General features: G+C 39.1%; 1 protein-coding gene and 1 long non-coding RNA gene across 13 annotated transcripts in view; one reads left to right on the top strand and one right to left on the bottom strand.

Moving 5' to 3' along the window:
• LOC117084249 overlaps positions 1–17,193 on the bottom strand; it is a 184,624-nt gene that overhangs the window by 19,879 nt on the left and 147,552 nt on the right. The gene's annotated exons all lie outside the window — the stretch shown is intronic.
• THRB (thyroid hormone receptor beta) overlaps positions 1–17,193 on the top strand; it is a 385,633-nt gene that overhangs the window by 325,031 nt on the left and 43,409 nt on the right. Inside the window, exon 1 of one of the 10 annotated variants that reach the window (XM_033212802.1) lies at positions 5,654–6,086. The exons of the other annotated variants lie outside the window; for them this stretch is intronic. Coding sequence (XP_033068693.1) covers positions 5,759–6,086 — 328 coding nt within the window. The 5' untranslated portion in view covers positions 5,654–5,758. Of the gene's footprint in view, positions 1–5,653; positions 6,087–17,193 lie in introns of those variants that run through there. 10 annotated transcript variants of the gene reach the window in all.

The raw sequence follows: 17,193 nt of genomic DNA, 5'->3' as shown, positions 1-17,193 counted from the left end.
ACTTTCCTCAATTTGGGTAGTTACTTCTAGGGGCAGGAAATGTCTCAATCCTTTTCATAATCTTTTCTGGGGCAGAGATGATTGGCACTGATTATCTTTATTTGTAATTTCATAACCCCAACTGAGGTGGGTTTAATAAACAGCTCTATCTCTGTTCTCTCGTAACGAAGATATAAAAGAACAAACTGGATCAATTTTAGACAGACAGATATCTCCCAGGAACTTTCAAGCCTAAGATAATCCACTTATTGCAATATGTAACATTTTATCTTTTTTTTTTTTTAATGCACATGGATTTTGGTGCACAGAGAGTCTTCCATCTTATTTCTGAGAGAGCAAGTTTTGTTATGTATTTGAAGAGTGTCAGGGCTTTCAGGTCTCTGATGGAATCAAGAGGTTCCTGACACACAAAGTGTCATTTAGGCTCCATCCAAATGAATGAGAAGGGCTCTGTCCTGTGAAGAGCTGAGGGGAGGAATATATCAGACAGAGGGAAGAACATGTGCAGCGTCCTTGAATTGAGGCAGGCAAAAACTTGGCGTGCTCAAGGAACAATGAGGATGCTGTTTTGGTTTATGTCAAGAAAGCAAGAGGATTGATGAGAAGTGGGGAAGGACCATCTTTTGGTAGAGGTTTGGATTTTGTTCTAAATACAGTACAAAGCCACTGAAGGTTTTAAACAAGGAAGAAACATTATCTGATTTGCAGCCTGTAAAACATCACTCTTTGGTGGCTGTGTCAAGAAAATATTAAAGTGGCCCAAAGCTAATGTGGAAGCCAGAAAGGAGTCCAGTTAGGAGATGATGATGGTTTGGACTGCAATGATGGCAACGGAGAGAAGGAAGTAGTTGGAATAAACATATATTTTGGAGGAAGAACCAATGAACTTACTAATGGATTGGATTTAGGTAGTGAAGGGAAGAAAAGAGTTGGCTTGAAGGTTATTTGCTTAAGCTCCCATGTGGATGATGGTGCCAAGATGGGACTACTGTGAGAGGAACAGATTTTAGAAATTAAGTTGGAGATGCCCGTTGGTTGGGCAAATGGAGATGTCAAGTTGATGGTTGGATATGGGATCCTGGTTTCAGAGGAGACATCTGGGATGGAGATATCCACTTGGATGTTGCACATAATTAGTATTTAAAACTATGAGACGGGATGAGATCACCTAGAGCAGAGCTTGGCAAACTTTTTCTCCAAAATACCAGGTGGTAAATATTTTCAGCAGGCTATAAGATCTCTCTTGCAACTACTCAACTCTGCCATGATAGCACAAAAGCAGCCACAGACAATATGTAACAAATAAAAGCTGTATTCCAGTAAACTTTACTTACAAAACAGGTGGTGGGTCATGTGTGGCCCAGAGGCTGAAGATTGCTGACCTCTGACCTAGAGTGTAGACTGAGAAGTAGCCCAAGACAAGACCTAAGAAATATATATATATAGTGTATATATATATAATATATGTATATAATTATTATGTATGTACAATTGTCACTTACTAGGCCAGTCATCATTCCAAGTGCTTTACTTATATAAACTCACTTAATCTTCACAATAACCAATGAAGTGAGTACTGTTATCTCTGTTTTACAAATAAGAAAACTGTGACCTAAATAAGTTTATTTCTGTCTCTTGAGAAAAAAAGAAGTCCATAAATTGGCAGTCCAGGGCTAGTATGGCAATTCTGTGTATTTCAGCAACCTAGAATTTTCCAAATCATTCTTCCACAATCCCTAGAGTATAGCCCTCACTCTCATGGACCAACACGATGGCTGGGACGCCAGTCATTGCAGGGAGCAGAAAGTCGAAACAAACGAGAGGCAAATGGAATGCACCAGTTGTCTTTTACTGTGTCTTTTCAGTTTCCTGGAAATTGCCTTGCAACACTTCTATTACGTCTCATTGGTCAGAAGTTAGTCACACAGACACATATTGACAAATGGGAAATGGATTTTTTCTCAGGGCCCATGAGCCCAACTAAAATTTAGAGGTTCAATTACTAAAACAGAAAGTAAGAACAGTCATTAGAGTAGAAGTTAAAAGGCTCTGACCAGTTGCTTTAAGGCTTATCAATTATCTTTCTTTATGTGCCTTTTTGCAAGTACAGTTAGTTGATAGCACCCTTCCTAAGACACTTCTGCTCAGCCATTTGATATCTTAGGCCTCCACTGATGATGTCCTACATACTCTTCCAGCTCACTGGTCACCTCTTCTGTGAAGCCATCCCTGGCACCTGAGGCAGATTACTCCTGTGCCCCATCCCGAGTTTATTACACTTCTCCTTGGATTTCGTTCTTTCCTGGAGTGCCTCCTTTTGTGCTGCCTCCTCTGCTTGACTGGGTAACTCAAAGGCGGGTGAAGCCTGGTTGAAGTGTGGAGGGTAAATTGCTAAGAACTAAGGGAAATATGTAGTGAAGCTGCAAATGAAGAAAAAGGAGCTAGTACACAGGATTCCCTGCTCCTTGGTGAAGGGACTGGGGTCAGACACCTAGTAGAACAAGTGGTTCTCAAATGTTGCTACTTAGCAAATAACCTCAGAACTTCTTTCAAAAATCTTGATGCTAAAGTTTCATCCCATAATTATTAAAGCGGACTTTCTATGAGTCACACCTAGGCATATATATATATTGAAACACTTCTAATTGGAATTATTAAGGTCCTCCTGAGTTTATTTACGGCAGTTGGATGCACTGTAAGTGAAATAACTCTTAAGCTGCTCTTTAAATAATTAGAGCAGGCAATCAAGAAAATAAGACAACAACCTCACCGAAGCTTACCCCATTTGTGACACACAATATGTTTAGATTGCTTTATTGACTTTACAAAGAAGCATGCAAGACTGATCACAGGTGACAGATGTGATTGCTTCTATCAGGACGTGAGGGGCCATATTTCAAATTCAATGTGAGTGTTGAGCTCCATTTTCAGCTACTAGTCATGAGAGTTTTGTGCATTCATTACAAGTAAAGAGTATTCCCATTTGGTGTGAGGAGTGTCTTTCAGAATGTTTTGTCCTGTTTTCTCCAAACAATAAACATTAGGGAAGAAGTGAGCTTTCTTAAGTATGTTTTGAAACTTTTTTTAATGTAAAGATTTCTGAGGGAATTCAGGATTTTTTTAATTCAATAAAAATGCTGTTGACCTTTCAGATGTTTAGTAAAAAGTGAGAAAATGTTTCAGCAGCTATTCTTTCCTTTTTCATTGCAGTGTTTATATCCAGTGTCAGGGGAAAATAACAGTCCAATTTTTCAAGCATATTTAGAGATTTCTGAAAATTATTTTTAAGTGTTCCTTTGGAATAAAAGTTGAGTCTCTGATTTTAGTTGATATTGTTACTGATGAGAAGCAAGAAATTGCTTGGATTTCTGCCTTTAATGAAAAAGAGAGGGAGCCAGGAAATGCACTGGGCAAAACTGCAAAATCGAATGGATTCAACATGCAGCTCTTAACCAGAAAAAGAGACTTTGGAACATGTGCATTTGCCAAAAAAGAAAACTGCTTTATTGAAAGGTTAATTTTCATATTCGGCTTAGGAAATTTCAGATAAATAAATGAGATCAGACAAAAAAAACCATAAGGCCTGGATTCTTTTTCCTGGGGTTTTCAGAAAATAGTTATTGCTTCCAGTGAAATGTTTTGACATTTCCAGTAGGGAGAAAATGTTAATTGTAATATTGTGTATGTGTTCTTAATAACACTGAATAAATCTTTTATTTGTTTTAAGAGTAATAAGAAAGTAAAAACACGATTAAAATGTTAGCTGTGTTCTTTATTCCTTATAGTAACTTTTCATGCTTTCTAGGATATTGTGATTCATTTTACAGGTTCAAATATATACCAAATGAAGAGCATGCTTTTGCTTGTTTTATATCAGTTGCAGTTTTTAAAGGAGTCTTATTACTATCCTCCACATAGGTCTGCCTGGGTCTCTTTTCTAATTTTGTCACATCTTTTGCTCATTCAATAATTCCTCACCTTTTTCCCTTGAGTCCATGGCTTCTTTACTACATTTATGAAAAGTCAGCACTTAAAGACAGCACAACGATGGTCCACTTGACTGTATATTTAATACACATGTGATTAAGCTACCTTTTGGCAGAGACAGTGATTTTTTTCTGAACAGCCATCTCTGTAGCCACCAACTCCTTGCTTTGTACTTAACAGACACCCCATAATTTGTTGAATGACTATAATACCCTCCTTACTTCTGCCATATGTCCCTGCCCCAGAATTCCATGTTGCAATTGATGACTGGAGCTACATGTCCAAAGCAAAGGTCTCACTGTTGAAAATTACAATATTACGTTGTCGATGGTCCTTTAGAGAGAAATACCAACATGGTCACATGCTCATGGACCAGCAGGAAGCCAAAGGTAAACGTCACCACCTGAGGCCCAGCCCTGAAAACAGGCTGCCTAAGAAACAGGACTCCCTAGTGTAGAAGAGCAGCATCTGCCCTTCCTGATGTCATGATCTACAACTATGCATATACGTGACATGCACACACTGGTCACCATCCACAGGGAGAAAATACCATTAGTAATCATCTTAGCAAGCATTTACAATCTAATTTGGTATTTGTTAACTTCTTAGTTAAAAGATATGATGATTTTTACAGAAAATGCTGTTCCCTTTTTGATCACTATCTTTAAGTAACTACATGAATACCACTTAAATCACATTAAATCTTGAAAATAATCTGGAAAGCAGATTTGAATGAGAATAAAGTGATAAGTGTTTACAGTTTTCCACGCACTACTGATCAGAGTACTATTAAGCACCAACAGAAAAGGAAAGCTACTATATAATAGGGGTATTCCTCATATAAGGGCATTGGCATACACTCTCTCTCATGCCTTTATAAAGAAAACATAAAATACAGAATTGAACAGTTAACGTAAGCTTTAGGTCCCATGTAGATTAGTGCTTATGAGGTAGAAAATAATCATGTGCAAGGAACAGAATAAAACTCACTCGCAGACATCACCAGCATTTTCAACTGTGTACTTCTTTGGCGTGTTTTAAAAACCAGTGGGACCTATGTGTCATGAGAAGATGGTCGAAGCCTAGTATTAAAAGCCAGTCAGTAACATTCAACAACAGTTTCAACCAGTAACATTTGCACAGCTAGATTAATGTTTTGGAGTCAGTCAGTCATCAGGCTCATTACTACTGGATTTTCTCTGGTTCATGCTAATAAACTAGATTATTGATTTTAGGATTTTCTTTGTATCCAAGGATATTCTCTAAGATGTCTTTATAATGTTTCATGCTTAAGCTGTCCAGCAAAATGACATAACAATGAGTAATCGTTTTATAATCATGTTGAAAGGGGTTAAAAACAGCATATAAAATGAATCTTAGCAGCTTCAGAGAAACATTCTCGCTGCCACTTCCCTATCTGGGTGGAGGTCATTCCTACCTGCCTGCCATCTTCCCCAGGAATTAACTAGCTGCATGCACAGCTTAAGACCTTTGATAGTCATAAATCTGCTTTCCAATATGTTTGGATGGCAGAAGAGCTCAAAAGACACCTCGGTCTAAATAGGATTTTAGCACATCAGGTGCTATTACAAAGTAAAGCAGGCTGGGTTGCTGTGTTGGTGGTGCTGTTTATTCATCTTCCCTTCGTGTTTCATGTGTATGTATGTATGCTTCTCTGCGTATATGCCCAGCTCTCAGGGTGTATGGGGCTGGAGAATGCATGCGTAGAGTGTGTGTATATGTAAAGTAGAAACTGAACCAGGGAAACAAAATGAACTACTGTATGCAAGAAATCTATGAAATGCACCCAGCTGCCGGCAGCAATTGCTACATGCAGTCCACTGATTATTACGCGTATTTTGAAGATAGTCCGGGTTACAGTGGTTGCGATGCTCAGGCTGTGCCCAGTAACAACATATATATGGAACAGGCCTGGGCAGTGAATCAGCCTTATACCTGTAGTTACCCTGGAAACATGTTTAAAAGCAAGGACTCTGACTTGGACATGGCCCTGAATCAATACAGCCAACCTGAATATTTCACTGAAGAAAAGCCTACTTTTTCTCAAGTGCAGTCGCCATCGTATTCTCAAAAAAAAGGTAGGGACCATTTTGCTTAAATTTGTTCAAAGTTTCACTGTGTGTTTTCGTTTCGTTTTAAAGTTACAGTTTACATCAGCTTCGTCAAATCTTTGGATTTGAACGCTATTTGAAATTAAAAACGGCAGTTAAGAGGGGTTGCTAGGTGATTGAAGGACTCTGTGAACATCAAGATTTCCAAGCACTTTTTTCTTCATCTGTGAAAGCTGGAGTTGGCTTTCTAGGCTGTATTTTGCATGTGTGTGTATATATTGCCCAAAGTGACTATTGTTGGCTTCTTTGCGAAAGAAAATATGCGAAAGATTTCCAGTTGGTGGGTAGGTGTTGTGGTGTCTGAAGTGGGATAATTCTCCCCAGTTCACGTTCAGATTAAAAACTCATTTGACTTTTTCTTGGCACTTCATTTTGAAAGTTTATTTTAGTTAACTAGTAAAATATGTTAGTGATTTCTTTGACAGTACTATAATAATGTTGATTTGCTAGGATCTGTAAATGTTCATTTTAATGTATTTGCTTATCCATGTAAACAGTAAAGAGTCTATTTGTAACCATGTCAAACTGTAAGAATGTAAAACTCAAACAAAAACTGAGAAACTTTACCTTGCTATTTTGTCCCTAAAGTTGAACATGTCTGCAATCATATCAGGTGAATTCTCTTTATGAAAGCAAGTGAAACACCCTTCAAAATAGCCAATATTAAAACCAGTAAAATATCCATATATCTTAATAGACACCGTGGCTTTATAATGCTATTTAAATTTCTGTCACTAGAACATGTCTTGTATTACTGAAAAATAAGATACTGAAAATTAAAATAAGGGAGGCAAACAGGTAGAACTCAGGACATTTAGTAGCAACTGCCAGATAGGAATGTTTTTGAAAATAGTGTAAATTCTAGTGCAGATATGCCAGAATCTCATGTTTTTCTGTATACAATCTATAGGATATTGCATAGAGAACCAAATTTACAAGTTTCTCTAATTTACAAAAACATGATGCCCTTTGATCCTCAAAGGTAAATTTCTCTGTTAAATTAATCTTAAAACATAGTGTGGTTTATTTAGTTGTGGTTTCTATAAAATTTATCATTTGCTTTTCTTAGTGTGACTCTATGATTGAAAGTAGTCTGTTATGAAAACAAATGAACAAAATTTTATAAAAGCAAAAACTAGAATCTGTAATTTTTACTACATATAGTGTTATTCTATAACTTCCAATTATGAAATATTAAGGGGATTACAGCATAAAATATAATTAGAGTTGCTCATCTTGATTTTTATTTATAAACATGGAGTTTTGCATCCTTTTGAAGGTCGTCAGAATCTCATTTCTTACAAGAGATACACAGGGTAAGTCCCCTAATGGAAACACTTGAGATAGCTTGAACATGTGCTATTTCACTTAATAGTATAAGTAATTTAACTTTGAAAAGAAGAAATTAACATTGCCTCATTAAACATACTTGGATGTGCCTTTTGTAGTGTTACAAGAAAATATTGGTGCCTGTCAATCTATGTGGTCATTCTGCTATTCTTAAAAATTCCTGCAGAACTTTTCAGGTTCTTTTCTCTTTTCACTGTATTTTCTTCAACCAATACTGGGGAATATTTGCTTATAAAATGTTAAACCAGGGATTCTTTACTAATTAATTTGATGCATGAACTAGAGGAAAAGACACATTGTATGCATATATTGATGTAATTTCAAAGCCATATGTCATTGAAAGGCCACCGCCACCTGCCAAACTCACTAAATCAAAGCAGGCAAATATTCTTAAATGCACCATTATTTACTTTTACAAGTCTTCAAGTAAATCCCAGTAAAACTAAACCCAGCTGTTAACTGTCTCTTAGGACAAAAGGTTGTACCCAACATGTTTATCCATATTGATCCACTATTGATTTTTGTTGTGTTGAAGGACATCAGTAGTGTCTCATTAAGGCAAAATTAAGACTATAAACAGGTGTTCAGTGGGGTAGGCCTCATTTTCCAATTGGATTTTTATCTATTCACAATAGATAAAAATTCATAATTGCTTCATCTGTGTTCACTTCTGTCATTACAGCTTTATAAACTCCAATAATATAGCTGTCTTAATTTTTTCTTTATTTGTTTGAAGGATGGCTTATTTCCTAGCCTTTATTTTCTAGTATACAGAGAATCTTGTCTTATAAAAAAATTATAGGTACAAACTGGTGAAATAAAGGAAGGCTACCCTACCCAGTATTAAGAATGGTTATCTTAATTGGTGGACTTTAGGATAACTTTTAGTTTTCTTTGGATTGTTTTTCTACAAAGGTTTTTTGCATTCATAGCCGAAAGAATAAGTTATCAAGTTCTGGAAGCATTAAGAACATGAACTAAGGAAGAGTCAGATGTCAGTTCACTGAATCACATTTAAAATAAAGCTTCAAGAATTGAGGAGGGGAAAACCAGTGTAATTTTCACATTGAGGAGGGTTGAAATGCAGAATGTAATGTCTGTCTTATTTTTCATATGGATTATAAAAAAACAAATTTTTAATTTTCAAAAGTTAGGGACAAATGAAAAGAACCCTATCATTCACTCAGAAGATATGATATTTACTGTAATTCTACTGACATAGCTGTGCAAAGGTATGCTAAGTCCTCATGGGGCCAGTGCTGGCTGCACACTTCTGGCCCCCGCAAATTCAGGGGAAGGAGGGAGTAAGTCTGGAATCAGATGGAAGAGAATTGGCAACTAGGTTGTTTGTTGTGCTTTCTCCTCTGTGGCTGAGGTTTCAGCAAAGTAAAAAGTTGACTTTTTTTCTCCTTCTTTTCTTTCTTTAAAAAAAAAAAAAAAATCCTCTTGTGGGTAGAAGTGCTGGCTGTTTCCATCACAAATTCTAATTACATTCTGAAGTTCCTGAACAGCCTGCATCTTCATCTGGTTGCTCTGAAGGCAGCTTTGCAGGTCAACCTCTCGATTTAGTGTGGGCCGGTTGGGTCTGTTGAAATGGAATCCTTCCTAGGAGTTTGCCCTGGGCAACTCTCCTCCACGGGATTCTTTGCTTGACCTTCTACACGCCATCTTACTTGATAGGAACTGCATGTTCGAAAAGTTGTCAGTTTGTTATGTCCAAGAGAATAAGAATGTCCTGTTTTTAGGCCAGGACCAAGGAGATGGGGCTGGGGGTGGGGGTGGGGGAGGGTTGTCCTATTCAGTTTGGATTCTGATTGTATATGTTGTTGCTCTACAACCACATTTTTACTTGTGCAGAAAGAAAAATTAATAACCGAAGCAGAAACTCCACACAGGACTGTGCTTTCCAAATCTGCTTTCATTGCCCCTCTGACTTGGAGACAGAATTCTGTCTTTTTGCATGTGTCTGTGTGTTCTGTAGCTCTGTTGACTCCAGGTGAACAATTACATAGGCATTTGAAATAAAAATTAAGTGGCAAATTGGGGAATGTTTCTTTCTCAAGCTTTCCTTTCCTTTCCTTCTTCCTCTCCCACTTTCCCTCCATCTCTCTCCTCCTCTATCTTCTCTTTCTCTCCCTCTCTCTCCCATCCTTACTCTTCCCTTCTACTTGAATTTTTTAATTTAAACACAGATGTGATCAGTCCACCCAGTGAGCTGTTGAGTACTAAATAAATATCTCTTTTAAATGTAATAGTTAAGTGGTTAATGCAATCATAGATTTTTCAACAATGTGTATGTAATTTAAGGATGCTGATGGAAAGTTAGGATTTTAAATTAGGTACTGCCACCCATTTACTGTTCAGAAAAATACCACTCCAGAAAACAGTATCACGACTTTTAAAAATACGGAACACATTCACTGTACAAAAGGTTAAATGAAAGTGCCTCTTGGCACCCAGAAATGAAAGCAAAGTAAGGAGCAATAATCATTTCCAAACCAAGTCCAAGTGCAGACAAAAGCATGAGCTGATTCTTTCCTTTTCTTTTCTCAGAATTAACTGTCTTGTCAAAGACATGTCCTTCAGAGATTTCACTGAATGCCCTAACCTCATCCAGAGCATGCATTGCCCTTACTCACAATGAAAGCTAACAGTAGGAGTCCAAAGAATTATGAGCAAATGGAGTCAGACGCCTGGCAGGCTTACAGAGGAATGGTGGCACTGCTGACTTTCTGCATATGGAGTTCATATCCACCACCTCACATGCCTCCATGAATACTACTTCATAGTCAAGCACACTTTTTTCTCAGCTTTCAGTCTGAAATCAAGCTGCTTTCCGCCCTACCACCCACTCTGGTCTAGCTTTTATGCTCCCATCATCTTATGGGTCCTTGGCTTCACCAGTACCCACTTGGTTATCTGTAGTCCTCCTGTTTCCAGAGCCTTGGGAATACTGAGTTTCCCGTGCGCTGTCCTTGGTACTTCCCTCTCATCTGCTCCCTTGGTACCAGCTGTTGTAAAGAATTTCCTCAGCTGTCTCGGAGACTCCTAGAATGTGCTTTCGAGCAGTCACCCCACACACCTGCTTTCCTTATCTGCAGATACCTCCCGCCATGTTTTCCTGCCTTTCTTCCCTCCAGGTTCACCCTCTCCTGCTTAAAGCTTTCTGCTTCCAGCCACTCAGGGGCAGTTCTTCCCCATACTCTGTACCACCACAGGGCTCCTTCTCAAGGTTTTGGGCCCTTTTCTATTACCACAAATTTCACCAACTCTTCCCTGCCCTCAAGCGTTCAATTTTGATTATGGCTTTGTGCTTTTACCCACACCCTCTGTTCCAGAAACTTTGGCCAGTCTCCCCAGGGGTTCCTCTGTCACCCCAGTCTCCATCCCTGAACCAGTATGCTTTCCTCCAGCTGTCACCCACTGCCAACCACACCCTGGTGGGCCACCTTGCTGCTGTCAGCCTGCATCACTTTATGTCACCAACTCAGTTCACAGCCCACCAGCCTTTTCTATTACCCAGCAACACATGCTCTCATCATCCCCGCTCCCAACCAGCCCTGCCTTCAAAAGCAGATATCCTTTGTTTTATACAATAGCTCTGAATCATTTGTGTAAATCACCTTTGAAAAATAGTTTATTATATATAAAGTATATTAGACTAGGGTTTCTTAACCTTGGCACTATTGACATTGGGACCACATGATTCTTTGTTGTGATGGTTGTCCTGTGCATTGTAGGATGTTTAGCATCATTCCTGGCCCCTCTTCCCCCTGGACACCAATAGCAAACACACACACACACACACACACACACACACACACACAGAAATTGTGGCAACCAAAAATGTCTCCAGACTTTGCCAAATGTCCCCTGGAAGGTAAAATCACCTCCACTTGAGGACCACTGCATTAATGGTGAAGAACTTACTACTTGGAGAATATCTGAAGTAAAGGATCTTTCATAAAGGATTTTTTATAATGTTAAAATCCCTCCTCCATTTCCAAATATCATATTTAAATGTTCATATATTGACTTCTGTCAAAGTGGAGTACACCTGAACCTACATAACTATATATACATGCAACATAATACTTACATATATGTCATAGCTCATTTCTATTGTTGGGATTTGGGTTCTCCTCATCATGTTTGCTTATTTATGTCAAATCTGTCTAGATCACAAGCACCACGAAAGCATCAACCTCTTTTATTTTGCACTCCCTAAAGCGCACATCCACGTGACTGCAGGATACACCTGCAGGGAGAGCAGCACAGCTCATAATGACAGTGATGGTGTTCTGATGACAAATGCAACAGCTCCTTCCCTTTTGTGTAACATAAGGCTGAAGGGCTGATAGCCCACATTTTTAGAGCTATAACCTTGAATCCCATTCTGAATGGATTTTCAGGTAAAGAAATGACACTTGTGTTTCTCTAGGATTCAGGGCATGACATAACTGTGTGTGCTTCTGCATGAGCCCAAAGCTATAAATTGCTTCTAACAGCAAAATCAGAGGCAGCTATCACCCATCTCTAGTGACTTTCTGCTCCCTCCCCTAATCTTGTAACGACTTTGCCTTCCTGCTTTCTAATTCATGCCCTCTTTTAAAACAGGAAATGATCTCATCAATACCAGGGTTCTACAACTCCAATGCCTCCAAGTATGCGAGAGAGAGAGAGAGAGAGAGAGAGAGAGAGAGAGAGAGAGAGAAAGCTGTCTTACAATGGCTGCTTAATTTAATTTTTTTCTTTTAATTTAATTCAATTCAATTTTATTTTAAGTTCCAGGAGACATGTGCAGGACATGCAGGTTTATTACATGAGTAAACGTGCGCCATGGTGGTTTGCTGCACCTGTCAACCCATCACCTAGGTATTAAGTCCCACATGCATTAGCTATTTATTATCATCATCAGTACCTGTGCCTCACCTGGCTTACCAAGGAGCGGATATGTGCGTGTGAATTTCTGAACTTTATGACTAGAAATGGGGCCATATTCTGCTTGTGGATACTGATACTAAAATAATTTGGGATGATTAAATGCCTGATATTAGGGAGCATTGAGGGCCTTTCTTGATACTTCACCCTCATGCAGAGCTGAGCATTGTTAAGCCAAAGTCCATGGAAGGACCAAGGACTGAACTGCTACCTCTTCTTTATCTACTCCCTGGTATCAGGAGCTGATTTTATGGACTTCACAGCATATTTATTTTGGGCCTGACAAATTTATAGTGTGCCTTGGGATATAAATTTAATTGCCTATCATCTCAGGCTTTGTCATTAGAAAAGTCACCAGAGAAATATACATAGGGAAATCTGAAGTATGAAAATTGTGAATCTGAGCTTTTCATTTAACTGAGATTTTATTCTAAGCTCCAATTTTGCTGTGCTATGCCAAAGGCCATTGTAAAATTTGATGGAGAAATAATTTTCTTCTAAAAATGATATAACATTTAATTGTAATTCTAATTATATTCAATGAAATGGCAATTTTAAGGTATATTTTGAATGGAGGCTAAGAGTCCTTTTTGCTTTACTCCTTGACAACAGAGGGATTATGAAACTACCTAAGTTGAATGGCATTTGCAATTATGTATTGACCACTTGCTATGCATGGGACAGTAAATCACTGCCCTGGTTGACGTGAAAAAATGCTTAAATATGTGCACTTTAAAGGGTACTTGCATTTCATATCATAGGAAGGAAAGATATATAATTGGAAATGTGGTTTTCCTGGACCCCCGACTTATTTATATTGATGTGTTATTTCTATTTAATCTGTAGATGGCATTTTCCTTTGTATTAATTTAAATTTTTCAACCAAGACACATAATGCTTACACAGTATACGATGAGAATATTTCTCACTTCCATGAAGAAATATGTTCTCGGGCCGGGAGCAGTGGCTCACGCCCATAATCCCAGCACTGTGGGAGGCTGAAGCGGGTAGACTGCTGGAGGTCAGGATTTCAAGACCAGCGTGGCCAACATGATGAAACCCTGTCTCTACTAAAAATAACAAAAAATAGCTGGGCGCCGGGTGTGGTGGCAGGCACCTGTAATCCCAGCAACTCTGGAGGCTGAGGCAGGAGAATCCCTTGAACTCAGGAGGTGGAGGTTGCAGTGAGCCGAGATCACACCATTGCACTCCAGCCTGGGCAACAAGAGTGAAACTCGTCCTTCTCCCCATCCCCACCTCAAAAAAAAAAAGTTCTCATTTTTCTCAAACTACTTTTGTGTTTCCACTTTTGATAAAGCTAAAGAATTCTGTGAAATCTTTCTTTATTGATGAAAAGGCCTAATGCAGGAACAAAAATAAATAGCAACCGACGCACACAATTGGGAGAGGTTCTGACTGGAGAGCTGAAAAGGATGTCTGTTTCTTGGGAGGCGGGGCTACCTTTCCAGTTCAGTGGATCGTTACACTGTGAGAATTTGGGTTCAGTATTGCCAGTTCCTCCCGTTTTTCACATGAAGCAAGAATTCTGTATGTTTTATGAAATCTCCTGGTTTTAAAAATTGGCTAAGATTTTAAAAAACACTCTGCAAACCAAATGTTGTATACTGCCAGAATGTGTGCCCTTTTGATTGATATTCTGACTCAAACGCATTATATCAACCTATTTCCTTTTTGAGTGATTTGCATCTTCAAATATTTTCCCTCTAATTGTAGATTGAAAGGTTATGTCAGCTATTAAGGATTTGAATGTACAGGGACGGCGAAAGGAACATTTCACTAGGTACTGCTTCTACATTAAACTATACTATGCCCAAACCTGGCCCTAAAAATTAAAAAATAGGCTGGGCACTGTGGCTTATGCCTGTAGTCCCAATACTCTGGGAGGCCAAGATGGGAGGATGATTTGAACCCAGGAGCTCAAGACCAGCCTGGGAAACATAGTAAGACCCCATCTCTACAAAACAACTTAAAAATTAGCCAGGTGTGGTGGCCGTGCACCTGCAGTCCCAGCTACTCAGGAAGGTGAGGTGGGAGGACTGCTTGAGCCCAGGAGTTCAAGGCTCCAGTGAGCCATGGTCATGCCACTGCACTCCAGTCTGGGTGACAGAGTGAGTTCCTGTCTCAAAAAATAAAAGTTAAAAAAGATTGACATTTTGAAAATATGTTTTAGTTTCAGGAATTCTTGAGTCAGAAGAAATGATCCAAAAGTCGTGTTGTCCCTTTTTCTGCACTAAAGCCTCCAATGAGAATCCAGGATACTTTGGCATCATATCCTCATCCCCTTTTCTAGAGTGACACCTCTACTTGGTCCTCCTTCTGCTCACTCCTCCTCCGCCCACCAGTGCTTCAGAGTTCAAAGCCTGGGGAGCCATTGTCTGCTGTCCCCCAACACCAGGGCCCAGCCAGCCAGAGGGCAAAGAGTAAAGAAAGAGACTCCAAGATCCCAAGCAGGGGTAGGGAGGGCAGGAAAACAGTGCACCCAAGCAGGGGTAGGGAGGGCAGGAAAACAGTGCATGTTCTGAGGAAAGAGCATGTGAAATGGGAGCCCCTGGGGCAGCTCTGCTGAGAATTTGCAGACAGCATTGGATGAAGGCCTCCAAAGTTTATGCTGTTTCAAGTTTGTACCAAGTGTCTTCCACACAGTACGCCCGTACATGCCGTTAAATAAACAAATGGATGAATGGATGGTTTAATTTAATACAGTGTCTATCACAGGGTTAAAGATTAACATGATGTACAGCTTGGTACCTACTGCGAAGAATTAAAGATAAAAGGAATCAGGATTCGTATGTTGGGGAAAGGCTAAAGGATAAACCTTTCCAGGTTTTTAAGTATGCAAAGAAATGACGTAGGGAAGGTGCTGGTGGGGGAGAAAAAAGCTTAAATCAGAAGGTCTGAGCTGCAGGATGAACTGAGGAGGTTTAGTATAAAATCAGAAGAGTGACTCAGCATGCTAATGACTTAGCTTCCTGAGGGGTGACAAAATATAGTCTCATCCTCTGTCCCATCCCAAGATACTTAGGGTCCTTACTGGCTCTGAGTTGATAGTTTCACAAGATGAATCAGCAACATGGAACTTCTTCACTTCTCTGAGCTACCCAAAGTATTTCCCATTACCACAAATCACAGCCCCTCCCTTAAGATGCCAGGACTGGTTCTGCTAGGCAAGTGGTCTTATACAGATGGTAAGATTTGCCAGTTTGGAAAAGATCTCTGAACTCAGCTCTTCTCACTTGCTGCCACACCTGCTGTCCTACGCAGCACCTTATATTTTAGATCTACCTTCAAGATTAATCTGCTTTATATTCTATTCCCTAAGGGCCATGTATCTGCTAAGGTGACAAGAGGAACCAGTGTTTCTCCTCCTAGGACCTGAGATTCTGTTATAATTCACTCAAAAGAATTAAACTAGCCAGTCTTCTGATCCTGCCCATAGGGAAGAAAGTATTGAATCTGTTTTCAACCAAGAAGCTAAGCTTACTACCTGTTGCATGTGTGTAGTGCAAATGTACAAAACTTTCCCCTTCTACATGACAAGTCCCTCAGAGAATATTTTTTAAATAGTATTAACTGCAAGATATGCAAGATAATACTTAGCAATTAACCAGACATTGCCAAATGTCAACTGAAAAAATCTCAAGTCCTTTGTTGAACAAACAGATGGAGTTTGCTTTTATAAAAATATGCTTAATAAAGTGGCAGCATAATGTATTAATCTGAAAAATAATACATCTGAGCAGACAAGAGCTGTGGGAAATATATCATATTTGAACTATCATATATTGTCATGGACCTTAATTTTTTTCTGGAGGGTTATTGACCAGGCTTCTTTAGCAGTCACCTGGGACAACTAGCAGATGCAGTTCCTCAGATGAACAGTTGTAGCTTCCAGGATTGTGTCTGTGGTATTTGTTTCTAGGCAGAACCCAACACTGACATTATGACTCTCATTAGTGTCCACTCTTGGCAACAAAACTAATGATACATGTGAATTTTCCTTGGTTTGGCATATTGACCATTGTGTAACTCATTTGGTGAGTATGACAAAGGAAAATGATGGAGACACTTAAATACAACAGCAAAAGATGGTTAAGTTCTCTAGGAGAATTGGTTAGTATGTAATGTTGTCAATTGTGTTCAGTAACTTTAAGAGAATCCTCACCTACCTAGTCACTATGTGTGGGACGTTATTTCCTGATGGAAGTCATTTAATGAAGAATAATGGACGTAAGCATAATGATTGATGTATCATTGCCTGTGGTGACTGTTTTAGATAAATAAGATGGTTCAGAGTTAATATTTTAAAGAAAAGAAAGCAAGGGGTGGGGTGCACTAGTATGATCATGTAAGCAACTGCAACCAACTTAAGTAGATGTTTCTGTAGAAGGCTTGATGATTTAACTAAAGACATTTAATCACCTCCACCCATGAAGAAGATAGTCTAGGAGAAATAAGAGAGTAAAGCACACCACCTCTCAGCCTAGCAGTCAGTAAATGAAAGGAGTCCATTCCAGTCACTGATTTAATTATTGTTGGATTCCACAAGAACCTTAAACACCATCTACATAAATTTTTGAACTACAAGTAGGAATAAATCTTCAGTGTCTGGCTGCCAATGCTAAAAGATAAAGTCAGCAGGTCTCATGAGACAGGGTGGGGAAATATGAGGTGAGGGGGAACTACCTGCATCTTCCTAACTCTGGTTAATGTTCTTGGACACTTTGTTTTGACCCCTACCAAGTCATGTCCCACAAGTACAACA

Source organism: Trachypithecus francoisi, unplaced genomic scaffold (assembly GCF_009764315.1).
Source record: "Trachypithecus francoisi isolate TF-2019V2 unplaced genomic scaffold, Tfra_2.0 Lachesis_group0, whole genome shotgun sequence".
Classification (NCBI taxonomy): Eukaryota; Metazoa; Chordata; class Mammalia; order Primates; family Cercopithecidae; genus Trachypithecus; species Trachypithecus francoisi.
The sequence above is the reverse complement of the archived record's forward strand: the minus strand, read 5'-3'. Positions and strand labels throughout refer to the sequence as shown.